At 38.4% G+C, this 20,684-nt stretch overlaps 1 protein-coding gene across 2 annotated transcripts in view; it reads left to right on the plus strand.

Annotated features, from left to right (window-relative positions):
• Positions 1 to 20,684, plus strand: part of MAP3K5 (mitogen-activated protein kinase kinase kinase 5) — a 223,029-nt gene that overhangs the window by 68,750 nt on the left and 133,595 nt on the right. For both annotated transcript variants that reach the window (XM_060114738.1, XM_060114739.1), the window contains exons 2-5: positions 46 to 185; positions 13,107 to 13,130; positions 18,991 to 19,184; positions 19,960 to 20,128. In XM_060114738.1, coding sequence (XP_059970721.1) covers positions 46 to 185; positions 13,107 to 13,130; positions 18,991 to 19,184; positions 19,960 to 20,128 — 527 coding nt within the window. The remainder of the gene's footprint in view (positions 1 to 45; positions 186 to 13,106; positions 13,131 to 18,990; positions 19,185 to 19,959; positions 20,129 to 20,684) is intronic.

The raw sequence follows: 20,684 nt of genomic DNA on the forward strand, positions 1-20,684 counted from the left end.
TTATTTAGGTGTCATCTTTTGGGGGACTTTGTTTTCTGTTTGCAGATATTGCCGTGGTGGAGATGAGTGATGCCTTCCGGCAGCCGTCTTTATTTTACCACCTTGGAGTGAGAGAAAGTTTCAGCATGGCCAACAACATCATCCTCTACTGTGATACTAATTCAGATTCTCTGCAGTCACTGAAGGTACCTCGCTTGTTTACTAAATATTTACTCTAGGCACCAGAGTTTTAGGGATAACTCTCTGTCATCCAAAAAACAATTCAAGTAGTGTATGTTTATGAAAGGATGTTTTTGTTAGTCCAATATTTATGTAACAGTGACGAATTACATTGTGAGGTTTACCTGGAATTCACTGTGGAAATTTGATGATACACAGATAGGGGAAAAACTTAGTGTTGATTTCTGACCTCCGATCGGAGTTGCAGTTGAGGAGACTGTTGTTGATAGGAAGTTGTCAGTATACACACTGGAGAAAGAAGAGGAGATTGCATAAGGTATGGACAGCCCTCGTGCTGTGTCACCATTGTGGGTTTCATTGGGCACACCTGTCTCCAACTAGAAATATGCTGCCTACTGAAAGTACTCTGAGTAGAAATTCTTTATCACCAAAAATTGCCATCCTCTTTCGCTGGGATATGATTTCAATTAAAGTGGGAAAAGGGGAAGGAAAACTTAGCGTATTTGTCTGCAAAATTCAGCATGTTTCATGGCATTCTCTCCATTATAGGAACTTAATGATAGGAGGGTATTTCCTCCATCCAAAGAGATTGCCTAAAATGCTTTTGCAAGGCCAAGTGATTTTACACTGTGTGATTCTTTGAAAAGCATCTAACAGTTCAGCACATAACTCATGCTGAACCTGATATCATTCATTTCCTTTGTGAAACTTCCATCTACCTCTTTGTGGCTTTTTCTCATCTATACTTTCAAGTTCCCAAATCAAAGCCAACCTTGGAACGTGGAGTCCTAAAACCCAGAGCCATACTTCTAATAGCTTAGGAATTGGTAATATGAAGATCTCTAACCCAAAATTCCAAGCCAAAAAAAATTTAGTAGTATTTTGCTTTTATCTGAATATCTGAAGCTTATATGACTTTCTCTAAAAAATCTGCAGTGTCATTTAGCAAATACCTTTACTGCATGCCAGGCATTGTGCTGGGGATTGATAGGCTATCCCTTTCCAGAATACTCTGAAATAGTACTAAGATATTTTCCCCAACTCTGTCTAAATCTATTTTTCACCTGGAACAATTCTTTAAGCAACCCCTACTTAATTTTGCCCCAGATGTACCCCTTTAATTAATGTATCATACATTTCATGATGGTGTATTTTTAATTAAACATTTTGATTTGGTACTATTTACAACATATAATAGCAGTTGATGAAGAGATTATTTTATTTACTCTTTGTATTCTGCTATTTTATTTTCTTTGCATTAAGTTTATTTTCAGCAGGCAGTGTTGTGTTGGACATTTTTCACACTACACTATTTTTATTCTTGTCCTACTGGTATCTGGTGATTTAATTTTATGGCCATCCTTTCCTAAGGAAATTTTTTTTAATTACATTTGAGAGAAAGAGATAAAGCTAATCTTATCAGAAATTTGTGTGGGACAAATAAACTGATTTATTTAATTGCTTTCAGCCAGCCTTTGTATAGAAGTGTTATTGGTATTTGAATAAAACAGTCCTTTAAAGAGGCTTGTCTATCTAAAATCTACTCATTTATCTTGTACATAATCGCTGCTTGTTATTGAGCACTTACTATGTGCTAGGTACTAAGTGCTTTACCCACATACATATTCACATTTAATTCTTAAAACATCCCTGTGAGGTATATAATATTTTTTTTATTAATTAATTAATTAATTTATTTATTTATTTATGGCTGCGTGGGGTCCTCGTTGCTGCATGCGGGCTTTCTCTAGTTGTAGTGAGCAGGGGCTACTCTTTGTTGTGGTGCGTGGGCTTCTCACTGTGGTGGCTTATCTTGTTGCAGAGCATGGGCTCTGGGTACGCAGGCTTCAGTAATTGTGGCTCGTGGGCTCTAGAGCACAGGCTCAGTAGTTGTGGCACACGGGATTAGTTGCTCTGCAACATGTGGGATCTTCCTGGACCAGGGATCAAACCTGTGTCCCCTGCATTGGCAGGCGGATTCTTAACCATTGCGCCACCAGGGAAGTCCCTGGGGTATATATTCCATCACCAAATTATAAGATTGCAAACTGAGACTCTAACAAATTCAATCATTTGCCCAAGGTGATATGGAAAATTTGGGACCAGGTCTGCCTGACTCCAAGGCCTGTTCCCTTTAACCACTAAACTTGGTTGCAATTCCTTTCAGTTAGAAGGATATCAGACATTCCTGCTAAGTGCGTTCATTTAGAAAAACCCATCAAGCATACGTCCTGAGTTGTTCCATGCAACATCCATCCCTTCTTTTGTCTTCCTCCTTCCACTGACTGTATGTTATTGACTGTATTCCCTTAGCTTTTGCCATTTTCTTATTTAGTTTGTTCCTGGCCCAGATAGGTATCTGGTTGCAGAGGACAAAGTTCTGGGGTAGAAAGTGTTTTTTGTTCAGTCTCTGAGCAATGGAAGTTCCTCGGGTTCTGCTACTGAGGAAAATCTGTGTGTGTGCGTGTGTGTGTGTGTGTGTATTTTTAATTTTTAAAATTTGTTTCTGTTGCAGGTAGTTATAGGTGTAACTGTTATCCCTGCCGTCTACCAACAGAAAGGAAAACTGCTGTGAAATAAGGCAGAACAAGAGATATTTATAAATAATATATTATGTATGGATTAACCAAATAAAAACGAAGCATCTCCCTATTTTCACAGCACAAAGACAGAATGAGAATGTTATTCTTATCACATATCTAGCTTCACTTAGGTTGATTCTTTGGGCATCGAGAAAGTACAGCTGCACCAGCTTTATTTTCATCTACTGCTCTTTGTTGAAGAGAGCAGTTTCTCTTTGGCAGCAAATTCTTACAAAGAAATCATAGGAAAAAATTTTTTTAAGTTTAAGCTTCTGAAAAATAATTGTAAGGAACCATATAAGTACTTAAAATCTATGTCTGAGTTTTCATATGAAAGCATATTTAGAATCTAATCAAATCATGTACTTGCAATAGGATTCGTAGTCATTTTAAATTACAAGTACTCTCATTGTAGCAAGAAATATTTAATTTTCTTCAAAAAAAAAAGGTCAGCGTTGCACTTTGAGAAAGGGAAGTTTACTGTAAAAAAAATCTTTGGCATGCATAAGGAGATATAATCAAGAATGTTTATGTTAACAATGTTTGTAATAAACTCTCCCCCAGAGGAATTGGTAAATATCTATCAACAGAAGAATGAATAAATACTTTCTGGTATAGTCATTTAATGGAATCTTATAGAGCACTTAAAATGAATTAACTAGAGCTTTCTGTACCACTATCAATATATCTCATAAACAGTGTTGTGGGGAAAAAAATTATAGAAGCTTGTGTACAGTATGGTGCCATCTATACAAAATGTAATGACGTGCAAGACAATTTTTTATACATTTATATTATAAAAGGATAGAAGTATGTATGGGAATTATAAATAAATTAAGAATAGTTACCTCTTTGAAGGATAGGAGTGGAATAGAGTTGAGAGGGGATGACAGGAGTCTTCAACTATATATGTAATATTATATTTCTAAGTCTAGGTGGTACATGCATAGGTGTGTGAAAAAGTTTTGTTTATTTTAAATTTTTTAAATTGAAGTATAATTAACTTACAATATTGTATTAATTTCAGGTGTACAACATAGTAATGATCACCATAAGTCTAGCTACCATCTGTCACTATACAAAGTACATTACAGTGTTATTGACTGTATTCCCTATGCTGTATACTACATCCCCATGACTTATTTATTTTATAACTGGAAGTTTGTACCGCTTAATCCCCTTTACCTATTTTCCCCATCTTCACGCACCCCTCCCCTCTGGCAACCATCAGTTTGTTGTCTGTATCTATCAGTCTGTTTCTGTTTTGTCTTGTTTGTTTGCCTGTTTTGTTTTTTAATTCTGCACATAAATGAAATCGTATGGTACTTGTCTTTCTCTGTATGACTTACTGCACTCAACATAAATATTCTCTAGCTCCATCCATGTTGCAAATGGCACGATTTCATTCTTTTTATGGCTGAGTAGTATTCCACTGTACATATATAAACATATATATGTACCACATCTTCTTTATCTGTTCATCTATTGATAGACATTTAGATTCTGTATCTTGTTTCTGTATCTTGGCTATTGGAAATAATGCTGCAGTGAACATGGAGGTACATATATCTCTTCAAATTAGTTTTCATTTTCTTCAGATAAACATCTAGAAGTGGAATTGCTGGATCATATGGTAGTTCTTTTGAGGAACCTCTATACTGTTTCCACAGAGGCTACACCAATTTACATTCCTGCCAACAGTGAATGAGGGTTCCTTTTTCTCCACATCCTTGCCAACACTTTGTTGTCTTTTGATGATGGCCATTCTGGCAGGTCTGAGGTGATATCTCATTGTAGTTTTGATTTGCATTTACCTGATGATTAGTGATGTTGAGCATCTCTTCATGTGCTTGTTGACTATCTGTATGTCTTCTTTTTAAAAATGTCTATTTCAGATCTTCTGCCCATTTTTAATCAGGTTTTTTAATATTGAGTTGTATGAGTTCTTTTTGTATTTTGGATATTAATCCCTTATTAGATATATCATTTACAATTATCTTCTCCCATTTAGTAGGTTGCCTTTTTGTTTTGTTGGTGGTTTTCTTTGCTATGCTAAAGGAGTGTATGATTAAGTTTTATATTTCTATATACTTGAAATATTTCATAATTAACCTTTTTTAATGAAAAAGTTGTTATACTCTGTTATTTCCTGTAGCCGTCAGGATAATTTACATATATTTTGGGCATTTGAATCTCAAAATATTTTTTTAGTTTCTTTTTTCTAATGTTCTAGCTGTGGTTAGATAGCCTCACATGCATTTGGATCTTTCTTTCTGCACTAGGATAGGCTTTATTCCCATTTTATCCATTGCAGAATAAATCTTTGTCTAGAGATTGATATACACATCAGTTAGTGGTGACACAGCTTGTGTTGAAGCTTAATGATTATGTGAGATTATTCCTTATTCAAGAAATTTAGTTGTATTTTTCTCTGTAACCATTGGTTTTTTTTTTTTAATTGGTCCAGGGATCCTTTATTTATTTATTTATTTAGGCTGCGTTGGGTCTTTGTTGCTGCACGTGGGCTTTCTCTAGTTGCAGCAGTGAGCAGGGGCTACTCTTCATTGCAGTGTGCAGCCTTCTTATTGTGGTGGATTCTCTTATTGCAGAGCATGGGCTCTAGGCGTGCGGGCTTCAGTAGTTGTGGCGCATGGGCTTAGCTGCTCTGCGGCATGTGGGATCTTCCCGGACCAGGGATCAAGCCCGTGTCCCCTGCATTGGCAGGCAGATTCTTATCCACTGCACCACCAGGGAAGTCCCTGTAACCATTGCTTGAAAAGTCATTTTCCAGATGGGATTTGCTTTCATAAACTGTTCTCTACAGCAGTCTACCTACATGTTTAATCCTTCACGATCTCACTGAATATAGTACCTACATGAGATATTTGTACACCTGTGTTCATAACAGCATTACTTACAATAGCCAAAAGATGGAAGCAACTTAAATGTCCATCAGTGGTTGAATGGATAAAACAAAATGTGGTATACACATACAATGGAACATTATTCAGCCTTAAAAAGGAAGGAAATTCTGACACATGCTACAACATGGATGAACCTTGAGAACTACCGTAGTTGCTCATTCAAACAGTTCCATGGTACCTAGACCCATGATGTATATCTGTAGATACAGAGAGACCCAATCTCCTTTAGTGCTTATATATGAGAAATTGGACATTGTCTGTTTTTCTGGTAATCATTCATTTCCACCTGAAGGAAATGGTTATAGTTTTGCAAAGAGCAGGCAGTGATGTCCATGTTGTAAATTTTGATGATTATACCAGTTTCTAGTAAATTGGTGAGAAGATCAAGGTAATTTTTGTTATAAATACCTTGAACTTAAGTTAAATTTTTACATGTATTTGGCAAATTTGCTCAGATTCTAGAGTGTTCTTCAACCCATAAAACTTTTTTTTTGTCTTACACCACTGCTTACTTTTCTTAAAGTTTTATCTCCCTTACCAAGATAAATAACTAAGATGAGTTTAGTTTTAGATTGAACTGCATATGAAATTAAAATTTGTTATTTTCCCAAAGGTTTATGTTTCTTTAGTTTAGTAATGAATTTTTACTGCATTCTTTTCAGCACTCTAAAATTGCACTTAACTTAGTCAGTGGTACAAGGTACACAGTAAGTATTAGGGAAAAAAAGTCATTTGAGAATATGATCCTATAAAGTAGTCTAACGATTTGTGAACGTTGGCCCTGCCCCATATAACAGTGCTGCTCCTGGACATTTTCACAAGTGTCTTGCTTACTTGATAACTAACTGTTGATTTGTAAACCGTGGCATTCTGTATCTCCCCTGTTCAACTTAGCCATCACATACACTTTTTTTTTTTTTTTTTTTTTGCAGTACGCGGCCCTCTCACTGTTGTGGCCTCTCCCATTGCGGAGCACAGGCTCCGGAAGCGCAGGCCCAGCAGCTATGGCTCACGGGCCTAGCCGCTCCACGGCATGTGGGATCTTCCCGGACCGGGACACGAACCCGTGTCCCCTGCATCAACAGGCGGACTCTCAACCACTGTGCCACCAGGGAAGCCCCCACGTACACTTTTTAATATTTCATGGAAAGATTTTTTTTTTCTGTTGAGAGAAAAAAATAGTCTTGTTCTTTTATTTTACTTATTCCAGAAATGATCTAACTTTCACCTGAGCTATAATAATCCCATGTCAAATTGGGGGAAGAAAAAGAGACAGTTTTGGGGAGGAACAGCTAAGAAATACCTGTGAGCACTGCTGTATCAAGATTTTCTCTCAAGATCTTGAACTGACAGACTAGATGAATGATTTCTTTAGCAGGAATTGATTTCCAGTTGTTGAATCCCTGAGGTTGGGGAAAGGGCTTGAGACTGGAAAATCCAGTTTTCTTTGATGTCAATTAGCAATATTACATCTTTAAAGGAATTATCTGTATACTGGATAAAGTATGCCCTTGCTTTCCTTCCTAATTCCTCCTTTACCCTCCCCCATCCCATTGTTTCTAGCATCTTATTTCCATTTTGTCAAAGGGAGAAGGGAATCTATGCTACATAGTGAATGGAAGATGATGTCATATCTCTGGGTTGGCACCAGGTATTCTCTTCATTTGTAGAGACTTTCATCACAGGCCCATGAGTTCGAATACCTTAAAAAACAAGAAGGAATACCTCTGCACACAGAAGGTGTGAGTCTGAAAGCCTCCTAACTCCCACCCAAATGGGGCAAGGCTTGCTGGATTCTGTTCCCTTTTGTTCATTATAAATAATTGATTCTTTCTGTGGAAGTTGATCTTTGTGGCACTGCAACCCATTATCCTATTTGAGTCCTTTTAGAATGCATCCTTGAAATTTTTACTGAAATCTATGTGTAAAATGTAATTTACTGTGCCGAAATTCATTATATTGTAACTTTACAACAATACAGTTTGTTTTTTGAGAAATACTTGTACTTGAATAATATGGTCCAGTTAGGCATTGCTGAAAGAAATAGCTGATGACAAAAAAGAGGAAGTTGATTATAATAATAACAACACATTATAAGAAGTTTGCGTTAAGAAGCTCTTTCAAATGCTGTACGTATAAAATGTCGCTCTTCAGCATCTCAGCCGTTTAAAGATATGTATCTACTTACAGTAGAGTTCTCCCACCAAGGTAAATTTTTTTTAATGTGAAACAAAAGTAATAGAGGAGGAGAAGAAAGTCTAGAATTTTTTTTAGGATTACTTTCCAGCCTGGGTACAATCTAACCTGATTTTTGGTACAGGTTGTTTTTATTGACAGTTGCTCATATGTCTTACCCATGATCATCATGTGTTCTTCCCCATGATCATGAACAACACAGGTACAAGATGCCTCTGTATCTGATAATGGTGGGAATTGAGTTGGGGTTGTCTGCTTTGATAGTATTAATACCTCATATTGCATATGGCTTTAAAGCACTTAAAGGTCTCTCATAAACTTATTTCATTTGGTCTTTCAAAATGACCCAATGAGATAGACAAGTTACTGTGTAGATTGAACAGATAGAAGATGCTTTCTTTACAGATGAGAACTAAATCCACAGAGATTCAATGACTTAGAGGCACACACAGTTAATAAGTGTCAGAGCAGGACAAGCCCCATATTCTTGGACTTGTCATCAGGTACATTTCCCTCTAAGTCTGTCCACAGATTTCATATGTCCATTAAAAATATGATTTTCCAGGTTGTTGTTAGATTTTTTTTTTTAACTCGAGCTTTTATGTAAGCATAACATGTAAGCACAAGTCTACTTAGTTCCCTAACTTTAAAGATGGGCCAGTTCTGTGACACCTGTGTTGGAGTGTTCTTCCTAAGCCCGCTCAGCATGTGGAAGGGTAATGATGAGTCCCACCTTCTCAGTGAGGCCCGTGGTGTTCACAGCAGCCCATCTGATATTTCTTTGTTTAGCTTTGAAGCACTGAAATCAGGTAAGAGGATGGAGGTGGGGAGTACGAAAAAGATTCCTTTTTCCCTAACTTTAGTAGAAAACTAGCCACGTTCCACTGGGACGAAGGATATATCAGAAGAGAAGACCTAGAAGGTCACCAGCAGGGGAGCCATGGTCTTTTTTCCTGGCCAAGAACTCCCAGCCCTCTCCTTTCTTTTCTTTCAGGAAACAGATCCTGGTTGCTAACTCTGTTTCTTCCACCCTAAGTCCATTTGACTTGGCAACCTCACACCAGCTGTTCCCACTTCCTACTTCTGGCTGTAGTTACCTAAATGTTAGTCACAGAAACTTTCCAATTTTGGGGACTCTCCATTTATTTCTCCTTATGATGACCTCTTCAATGTTACGTTGTCCCAAATAGCTCTCAAAAGTTGTCTTTGTCCTCCCTTGGAATGAGACCTAGGCTAGATTGTCTCATTTGTCTTGCTTCTGGTGTTGGTTATCAAAGGGTCCTGGAGTATTGAAAAAACATTTGAGGATGTTTTTGTTACAGCCAGTGAGTGCACTGATCAAAAGCCCCCTAAAGACCCTAGGCAAGAACAAATTTGTAGTGGGGTAATGCATCTTCAGAAACATTTCACTGGTAAGGAACTGGAATTTATGTTGACTTTTATTTTTTTCATTTCTAGGCACTTTAGGTGAAAAGTTTCCATGAAGTGATGTGAAATATTGCAGTTGCCTCTTAAATTTATTCCCTTCGTCCTTTTTTTTTCCTTCAATGGATTTAGCACAAATTAAACATTCACTATTCTACCTCAGTAGTTAGATACCTTTTGAGGTCTTGTTTGCTATTTATTTGTACTGAGTTAAAATGCACAAATAGTACCTTTCTTTCTTTATAGTTGATGCCTTCTTTAAGGTTGCATCGTAAGCGGTAAGTAAACTCTCCTTCAAGAGAGCCATTTGTATCCATTTAGCTTCTATAAAACATGAGCAAGCGTTCATAAGAATTCAGTAGATTGCTATAGGGGTGATTTAATATAGTTTTAGAATTTGTTATAATGCATGCATTACCTGAAATGAAAGCAAAGAAGACATGTAAGAGGGTTATTACTTCAGTGAGCAATTCTTCAGGAAGACATAACGTGTTGGCTGTAGGCCAGTAGCAGCTGTGGTTATTTCCTATGGTGCCAAGCAGAGGGGAGGCTTCAGTGCATTCAGCCCTCACCACAGCTCCCTTCATCACCACTTCCATTTCTGTGCCAGATGCACCAAACAGAAATCATGGTAGAGTAGCTCCTGTGCTGGGCATGAGGACCTCTCTCCTTCCACTGACACAGGACAGTGCTGACTCTGATAGGCCTTTAGCTAAAAGTAAATGATAGAATACAGAGTTGGAAGGGGCCAGCGATCACTCCATCCAGTTCTTCGTGTGTTGTATTAGAGAGAGGGGAAATGGCACGTGGCCACTCAGGAGCAGAGCCAAGACTGACACGTATCTATCCTAATTCATAGTCCAGTAGTTTATACATTCATTAACTAAGTAGTGTATTCATCCTTTTATTGAGCACCAACTGTATGCCCTGCAATCTGCTAGGCAATCAGTGGGGATACAAATATGAACTAAACATGGCTCTTGCATCCAAGGAACTCATGATGTAGGATAGGAGAATTGTACGAAGCCATGTTTGCAATGTCCTACATGCAGTGCTTCATAGAGGTCCGTATGGGGGGTCATGAGGGCAAAACTAAGGACATCACCTGTTTCTGTTAGGAGGTTAGGTGTCAGTGAAGGCAGTCAAGGCCTGCTTCACAGAGAACAGGTTTCTTATGCTATTCGCAGAGCATGCCGTGTGGTACAGGATGAAGATAAGGGTGTGTTTTTTTTGTTTGTTTGTTCTTTTGTTTTTTTACTTAGAGGGATGAGAGAAGGACATGCCTATCTCAGGAAGGGGTGTGGTTTGCTACTCTGGAGAGATGCTCCATAACTTAAGTTTGGAAAATCCCGCATGCTACGTTCCTGGCTTTGTGATTATCCAACATTTTCCTATTTATGTTTTTCATGAACCGTGTGTGTGTGTGTGTGTATGGATGGGTGGAGAGATGCATTAACCACCTGTGAAACACTGTGGGAAAAGCTACTTTCAACCTTCCTCAACAACATCACTCATTTGTCTCTTAATTTCCATCCCCCAGGGCACCACCATTGTCCAGGTCCTTATTTTGGCATCCCTGGGCTTTGGCAATAGCTACCTAAATGCTTTTTCCCATCCAATACTAAATGCCACTATCTAATTCATATTTTTAAAACTTTAACAATGTTTACCTTTTAATTATTTGTCTTTCTTGGGTAATGCATTCACCTGATACAAAAATTTATAAGTGCAAAAGGATATGTTAGTGAAAAGTCATGCTCCCATCCTTGTCCCCCAGCCAGCCAGCTCCCCTCTCCATTGGCAACCACTGTTAATAGTTTCTTGTATATTCTTCCAGAGAGATTTTAGAAATGCACAAATTAGAATTTTCTTTTTCTCCCTTTTATATACATAAATAGGAGCATAGGGTAACAACCATTCTGTCCTTTGCTTTTGTTCACTTAGCTGTATATCTTGGAGACCTTTCCATATCACTCTGTAGAGAACTTCCTCATCCTTTGTTCAGCTGCATTGGATTCCATCGTATGGAGGGACCATAGTTTCTTCAGGCAGTTTCTAGTTGATAGAACATTCGTATTGTTCCAAACCTTTGCTTTTATAAACAATGTCCTTGTGTGTGCTGATACTTCTTTATGTATATCATTCACCTAAAAAACCCACTTTTACTGTCATATGCCCAGATGCCCACACAACAAAGTACTTTATTTTGACATTCAAGGCCTTCCTCAGTAAGGCCCCAGATAACTGTTTAATATTATCAGTGTGTGCCAAAATGAACTTTCTGTTTAGCCCAATGATTGAATTCAAGATCTTTTTCAAGTACCCCTTTATTTCTCTTGAAATGATCTGTTTTCTTTAGCCCCCAGTAATAGTATTTATCGTGCCCTAAATGGGCCTTTGTGGCTCCCAGTCCTCTAGCCTGGATCTCCACCTCCCTGCTTCGCCTTTGGAAGGTGTGACCTGTTCTTGGCTCCTCTTGACTTCCACCTTCTCTGATGATCTTTTCAGCCTTCTGCAAACTCTAGGAACATCCTCCTCTTAGAAACCCCAGCCCTTGCTACCGTATAACTCTTTGGGTGTAGCATGTGTGTGCGTACATGCCTGTGCATACAGGCTTATAATGTTTCTTTATAAATGTGTATATGTTCTTTTTTCATGAGCAAGATTGTGAGGTATTGATGGGTCTCTTTTAGTATTTTATATACATCTTCATGACTCTCACAATTACGCTGCACAATTCCTTCCTCTATAGATTTTTGTTTCCTCATCTGTTACCCATAAACGTTCAAAAATCTTACATGCTGCTCCAAGCCAAAGCCCTCCTAGGTTCCCTTTTGCCCCACATTGATCCTGGGATGAATGGCAGCTGGTCCCCTGGGCCTTGCATTCCTCCTCTGCTCCTCTCTTACCTCCCCTGAGCTGGCTCCTCTTCTTAGCCAGGTGGACCACCCTTTAGGCTCCACGAATGCCTTATGTTTCCTGTTTCCATGGCAACATACATGCCATCTTTTCCAAAACACTGTCCCATCTCTTTTTCCTAAATCATGATTCCCCAACCTCAGGGAAGCCCTTATGCCACAGGCTCTTCTAGATTGTCTCTTCCACGTCTCTAGTCATTTTAAAGTCTAGGAATAATAATATGTTAGCTAGCTTTATTGAGAACTTTCTATACAACAGACACGGTATAGCCATGTTATTTGCATGATCTCACTTATTTCTCACAGCCTAGAAGATAGGGACACTGCCTGCAGTGTATTTATCACATTTCACTTCTTATGGAACAATACGTAACAATATTTATGACTAGTTATTGTCAGGTGTTCTTATTGTCTACATGTGGATTTGCCCACTCTGACAAGTAGCCAATACCCTTTATTTCCAGCTTTATTCCAAGCATGCTGCTAGGTTTCTCCCCAGGGCATAAGTGAGATTATGCTTTGGGAAAGCAAACTTGTTTAAATCTCTTCCCCCAAAAATTGTAGCTATAAGATAATTCTGCACATACATACTCTGCAGAAATGATTTTTTGGTTATTCGGGTTTTGGATTCTACGTGTTTATGCTGTTTTCCTTCAACCGTAGACGGTACCTTTGTGCATTCTTGTCTCCTCCATCAGACTGTAAAGTTAGATGCAGAAGCTTATTCTACACCTTCTGTTCATATTTTAAATTTCCAATTGCTAAATTAATAAATGATAAAATCGCTAATACAAATTTTTCTACATAGAATATTTTAATTAATTAGTTGAATTAATTTTGTATTAACTTCTGCTTTACTTTTCTCTTTTCTCATTTTTCAGGAAATCATTTGCCAGAAGAATACTGTGAGTATTTTACTTAACTCTTCCAGAAACTTTTTTATCTTTTCTTTTCCATCAGCTGATCTCTGGTATATTTTCCAATTCCACGATTATTAATTTCTATTTCTTTTTTTCCTCTTTAGAATTTCTAACATATCAATATAAATATGGGTTATTTTACATAAATATTCCTTTATAGTGAAACTTTATACTAATGGGAGATGACACTGATACCTGTTTTCTTCTATACATTTTAGAAAAAAAGTTCCGTACTATATTCAATTTTGTGTAATTATGAGTGTTACTAAAGCAGCTTATATACATACACTGATACACACACATATGTATATGTATGTCTATCTGTATATACACACATATATATATATCTATGTCTATATATACACTGTATATATACACTATATATACAAATTATAAATATACATATACACATATATACACATGTACACACACACATATGGAGATTTGTATCGATATATTGATATATACATACCTCTATCATCTTTACATTGGTACTGACTTAAGTTCCTAAGTCCTTTTTTTCTTTTATAATATCATACACATTCTATTCTTTTTTTTTAATTAAATTTATTTATTTTTTATTTATTTTTGGCTGCATTGGGTCTTCATTGCTGCCCACGGGCTTTCTCTAGCTGTGGCAAGCGAGGGCTACTCCTCATTGTGGTGCGTGGGCTTCTCATTGCGATGGCTTCTCCTGTTGCGGAGCATGGGCTCTAGGTGCGCGGGCTTCAGTAGTTGTGGCACACGGGCTCAGTAGTTGTGGCTTGTGGGCTCTAGAGCACAGGCTCAGTAGTTATGGCGCACGGGCTTAGTTGCTCCGCGTCATGTGGGATCTTCCCAGACCAGGGCTCAAACCCGTGTCCCCTGCATTGGCAGGCAGATTCTTAACCACTGCGCCACCAGGGAAGTTCAAGTTCCTAAGTCTTGTAGACCACACTTTAAGACCTTTGAAACCACACTGCAAAGTTCTTACCCTCCACACAGAATTAAACAAAAGTTAAAAAGTGATAAAAATAAATTTAAATGCATGAAAGATAGTTATAATATATTCTGAAATCAGCCTTGTTATGCCAGTGGTTTTTCATTTTGGAAGGTAAGCCAGTATTTGAAACCTTAAAGAATGTATCTCTGAAACTTAGAGTGGAAATAACATACTACATAAAGATCTGCACATGATTCCATTTAAGATGAGGATAAGATTAAAAGTACAATGGGTAAATTTCCCTTAGATTGGAAATTTAAGAGATAAAGATTTAAGAAATTTAAGAGTTCAGATCAGAGACTCATTGCCACATAAATAATGTTGCCATGATAAACTCATTCTTCACATCTCAACAGGAAATGAACAATTACTGCTTCATGTATCAATTCAGTGTAACAGATTTTGTGAAGCAAATGTTGATGGAACATGAACTGTGTGCCAGGTTTTGGGCTTGGTGCCACAAGAGACTCACTGTGAAGGCTGAAAGTAGAGACAACCCATTCATAACTGTCCCAGGAGACAACAACTTAGAAGTGCCAGAGTCTCGCTAGGGGAGAAGGTCAAGCACATAAGCAAACAAACAAATTAGAAATTAACATAAGGTAGTGTGCCAAAGAGTGGGCGCCCCTTCCCTCAAGCAGGGATGGAACGTCTTTCAGAGGAGGTGGCATTTACCTGAATGGCAGGGAAGAGCTAATCATGCCCCGTGATGTGTTGGATGTGTGGGGAAGCAGGTTTATAAGTGGACCCTATATTGCACGTTATGAACAAGTCACCCATTGACTTGAGTAAGCTGCTGTGTTTCCGGTGCTGGGTGTCCTTCTCAAAAGTTGCGTATTTTGAGCTTATATTTCAATATGTTTGACTGCTGAGAGCATATCTTCCCAGAAGCTTAATTCATTTTCCATATATACTTATGTCCACCTTTATGTAACCTTTAAAAATTGAAAAACAGAACTGGCATTATTATTTTTTAAAACAAAAGCAGTGAAGATAATCGGAGAGAATACATTTAGATTTTGAGCTGTGTGTTTTTATAGCCATGAAAACAAGCATGGGCCGGAGAGGTCAGCCTTGTTATTTTATGATCATGCCTTAGTATTTTGAAATGTAAAGAAATGTGCTGTGGTCTTTCTTTTTCAAGAAGTAAGTTTAAATATTTTAGAATTAGTATCTTATTAATAAAAGACAGTTGTTTCACCTGAAATGTCTTTTCTTGATCACACAGTCATTGTTTTTATTTGCTTTGGATTATTAGTTATTTCAAACTCGGGGTTTGGTAGCAATCTGTAAATAGAAATTGCAGTAATGATATTTCTAAGTTATATGTGAGCCAGCTTGGGAAATAAATGTTCCCTTATTATTAGTGTTCATCATTTTGAAAAAGTGCTTTTCTCAGCAGCTGTTATCTTTTTAAAAAAACACGAAGGGTGGGAGGGAGATGCAAGAGGGAGGAGGTATGGGGATAGATGTATACATGTAGCTGATTCACTCTGTTATACAGCAGAAACTAACACAACATTGTAAAGCAATTATACTCCAATAAAGATGTTAAAATAAATAAATTAATTAATTTAAAAAATACAATCTGAAGTCCACACCCCACTCCCCGCTCCCCGCACGCACACTTTCTCTCCACTGCATGCTCACTGGGCTGGCTCTCAGCTCAGGCCTAGAAGCATCCATGTGCCTCCTGCTGTTTACTGCTCTCCCCCTTTTTTGGCCATAAACAATGGGACATTGAAAAAAAATATTGCCTTAGAAACATAGGGAAGAGACTCCAAAAAGAGCAGTGAGGCCAGGAACTTGGGAAAGCCTTAGCATGCTGAATACCTTCAACAAGGATTCTGAAACCTCATCCCATGGGGTTTGAAGACAGTTTCAGGAATCTCATTTCCTCTGCTGTTTGCATGACTCTCATTTCCTCTCTTTACCCACCTACTGCTCAACACACACCCAGACATCTGATAGTCATCCTCTCCCAGAATTAGTTTTACACAGATGCATTGTTCCCCAATATCCAGTCTTTCAGTAATAATGTGTCCTGGTTCATGTCTTATACACAGATACACATGGTATTAAGGCTTCTGAGGTTACAGAACTTTATCCAGCAGCAGAAGAAACTCTAATAGTGCTTTTCTGGTTTATTGGCTTCTCATCTGTTTGTCCTTATTTTGTGACTTAGAAGATTCAGAGCCTTTCTTTGTAATTTCGAGTCCAAGTGCTTATCTAAAACAAGAGTATTTGATTCTGTTGCTCTTTTATATAGCTCCCTCATAGTTTAAGCTCCAGAAACTTTGAAAAGCAATCTCTTGATATACTTGCCTTTCTTTTCTGTTTAGACAGTGGCTTGGGTAAAAGGATTAAAATGGTGGACCTGCTGTGGGATCTTGGTAACATTTTAGTGGCAGGATATGTTTATTTTTCCTCTTCCCCACTAGTCTTCCAATTATTGGTCCATGAAGGAGAACTTGCAAAAGGAACAATTTAATGTGCTTGATTTAAAAAGCAAATCTCAACCTTTGGAGGTTCTTCTCGCACTTTAAATGGAAGTAATGTCCAGTTTCTGCTTAATCACCTGAAATACAAGTGCCTCAAAGAATAACACGTTCATAAATAATTAAACCTAGCCGTAAGGGCATTTGACACTTCTCATCTGTTTGCTACGAGGCAGTAACTTGGCTCATGCAGGGATCCGTGCAAGGTGACCTGAGGCAAAGAGGTTGATGTTCCGCAGGTCAAGGCCAGGTGGGAGGGTGCCCAGCCCCCAAGCCATAATGGCAGGCCCTCTGGAGAAGGAGTTCCTGGGCTGGAGTCCCAGACACATCACAGCCCAGCTGTGTGACCTTGCCAAGCCTCACCTGAACCCTCACCTGTAAAATGGAGACAAGATCCCCTCCCTCAGTGGGCTGTTGTGAATATACGGCCATTCATTCCCTGACACTACCAAGGAGAATAAATGTTAGCTCTCATTTGTTTAGTTCGAAGGATAAGAGAAGTGATGCATCGTTCTCTGTAATTCTGACATGGAACAAATAATTTGGGCTTCTGGACTCCCTACAACAGTGATAAATAGAGTTTTCCACCCATCTCATTCTAGTTTTCAGCCCCCTGCTTTTTGCTTTCTCTCTGGATTTTTCTCTTAGAGGTCTCTCCCGTTTCCTCAGATTCAGCCATGCCAAAGAATTACCAGGTCTGTATTTTGGCCTGAAACTCTTTTACATTCCAATCACACATGTCCAACTCTGTTTTGGACATTATCCCTTTAGATGTCCTGTTCCCCTTAAATCCCAACCTTTCAAAAGTATGCATGTCACCCTACCTACCCCAAATCAAATCTCACCCACTTGAAGTTCTTCTCATATTTTAACTGGAAGTCAGGCTCTGTGTATGATTTGTTACCTGGTACATATCAAGTGCACCCGAGTGTAATCTGTTCATAAATAATTAAGTCTGGTTTCTGAATTCTTGCTTTTTGTTAAGGATCCAACTTTTCTTTAAGGAGCCCCATTTACAACTGTAGAGTCACCTTTGATGCCTTCCTCTTCCTCTCTCTCAATATCTGTAATCGGCTGGCTGGTCTCGAGGATTCTTTCTTCTTGATGTCAAGTGCACACGTCCACTGTTGCTGCTGCCAATCTGGTCATGCTTTGTAGCTTCCCACCTAATTTCCTTAAATCTCGTTTCTTTTTCTTTCAGTTGTTTCCATTTTCTGGCCAGACTGTCAAAGTGCACAACTTTGTTTATGTCTTCTTTCCTGCTCTGAATCCTTCCATGATTCCCACTGCCCAGCATACAGAGTTTGAAACCCTTATCTATTCACTTCTCCTTCCCTGAGCCCTAAGCTCTGGTCGAGACTCGCTTACTCAGGGGTGTCCAGTTCAATTTCTCCTTTATACTTCCCACCTCCACTTTTGTTTGCACTAGTGCACCCGCACTTGGCATCATCAGGAGCGGACAGAAGGCGGTGCTGAGTGAGCGGAGAGTGGCACAGGCTGAGGCTGGAGAAAGAGAGGCAGCGTTCGGATAGTCAAGCCCTTGTAGGCTACAGCGGCCTGTTTTATCTTCATGCCAGGAGCAAGCGAGGGGGCTTGAAGCACCTGAGGGAAGTCATCTGATATAGGTTGTTGAAAGATCACTTTGACAGCTGGGTAGAAAATAGATTGATGGGCAAGAAGAGAAGCAGAGAGCCCAGCTAAAAGCCAATTACAATGGCTCGGGCCAGGTATGTTGGTGGCATGGTCTGCAGTGTTGGCAGAGAAGATGGAGGGAAGTGGACCAATACGAGGTGGAATAGACAGGACTTTGATAGGCTATGGAAGGAAATGGAAGCATCAAGGATAACTTCAGGGTCTCTAGATTTAGTAACTGGGACACTAATGGAGCCACGACTGCGATAGAGCAGCCTGGAGGGGAGCAGCTGATTCTGGCATCACTCACACGTTGCTGTCACGTGGGCAGCCCTGAAATGTTAGCTCTTATCATTTCCATGTATTTATGCTGTGTCTCTCTGACTAAAGTTTAAGTTCCCTGAAGGCCAAAGGCTGTGTTTTAAGCTACCCTGTTTTACCTACAGCGTATATCATTTTGCCTTAGCCATGAGAAATGGTGAATAAATATTTAGTCAATCGATAGAAACTGTGCCATACTTTTTTTTGATCATCTGTAAGTCCTAATTATTTGAAGTAAGGAATTAAAGAAATTGGAAGAGATTCCATTTTCATAGGTCATTAAATAGGAAATGAGGTTTTTTAAAATTTACCTTCACATTCAGGATTATTATTTAAAAGTAGGATTTAGGGTTACATCAGTGTGGAGTCTGCAGGCCAGCTCACCACCTTCTGGCGCCTCCTCTTTCCACAGATGTGCACTGGGAACTACACATTTATTCCTTACATGATAACTCCACATAACAAGGTCTACTGCTGTGATAGCAGCTTCATGAAGGGCTTGACAGAGCTCATGCAGCCAAACTTTGAGCTGCTCCTTGGACCCATCTGCTTACCTCTTGTGGATCGTTTCATTCAGCTTTTGAAGGTGGCACAAGCAAGTTCCAGGTAAAGTTTAGTCATGCTATTTGATGGTGATAATGAAGTGTTCATCTACTTCATTTATTTGTGCAACTTATATGTTTCTTACATTCAGTACTCAACCAAGAACCAGGGAAAAATATATAATACCCTCTAAGTGGATAAAATAGATGCTGCCTAGTCCACCTCTTGCATTTTGTCCACTTTATTCAGAGGAGAACAACTTGAAATCAGAAAAAAAAAAAAAAGAAAAAGACTGTTAACTGTGTTGTAGCAATGGTAGAACTAAAAATATGTTCAAAGTACAGAAATATTATCTGAATAAATGTCCAGAGACTTTTAGTGTAAGGACAAGAACTCTCTAAAAATTGCTGAAAGCACTGTTATATTTTAGTTAAGAGTAGTCATTTAGGCTGATAAATGATGATGCTGGCTCAGAAGGAAAATGTTATATTGTGTTCAAATCACAGGCACACCTAATTTATTTAGAACAATTTCTACTCAAAACAGTAAAATGAAAAATAAAGTTTTAGCATTTTAAGTGGTACATTGCAGGGTCTTGGAAAATTCATTATCATGGAGTGTCTTTACATTTAATTCTTACTGAAGCAAGGCAGAGTGTAAAAGAATAGGATGCCCCAGTTTTTAAATAATACCAGATAGATAAGGTGTTCATTCTGTGCATCTTAACGAACTGAAAGGTACGAATGCTGCAGATGTCATTCGTTTCCTTATAAGATCATTGCTTTTCATTGAAATCCTTTTTAATATTAACTCTAAAAAATGTGTGTTTTCCCACCAGCCAGTATTTCCGGGAATCTATACTCAATGATATCAGGAAAGCTCGTAACTTATACACTGGTAAAGAATTGGCAGCTGAATTGGCAAGAATTCGACAGCGAGTGGATAATATTGAAGTCCTGACAGCAGATATTGTCATAAATCTGTTACTTTCCTACAGAGATATCCAGGTGAGAAGCTGCTCAAAGTCACGTCTTTGTCATGTAGCACGTTGGAGGAATGAGGGAGTGTTAATATCCAGTTTTAGTTAGCTATTAAGTCTTCATGTCACTACATGTAATTTTTTATTGACTCTCCTAAGCTTTCCATCCAGAGATTTTATGATAAATGAAACAGACTCATATAAGTTAACGATCAGTGATTGTGAAAGACTTGTACGGTAAAGGTCTGACTTTTTCCTCCAAAAGAACAAAAAGAAAAATTTGCATGCATAGCTAATCTGCAGACATCCTGTTCTATTCCATTAGCCTCTGGCACACCCATCAGTCAATAAGTGAAAGCTTTGTTTTGGCAAATAGCAGAAATTTTTAGAGCTTTCCAGACATATCTCTTACTCCTGGAGTTTGTGTTGCTTGAAATTGATAGTGCTGGGTCTAACTAGATAGAAGTATGAAATGTGCAATTGATTAATTATAAAAATAACTTTAAAAATATATAAAGTAAAGCATGAACATGCAATATTATTTTTATTGGGATGTCTTAAAATTTTTAAATTGTGGTAAGTAG

The sequence above is a fragment of the Mesoplodon densirostris genome, chromosome 12, assembly GCF_025265405.1.
Source record: "Mesoplodon densirostris isolate mMesDen1 chromosome 12, mMesDen1 primary haplotype, whole genome shotgun sequence".
Lineage (NCBI taxonomy): Eukaryota > Metazoa > Chordata > Mammalia > Artiodactyla > Ziphiidae > Mesoplodon > Mesoplodon densirostris.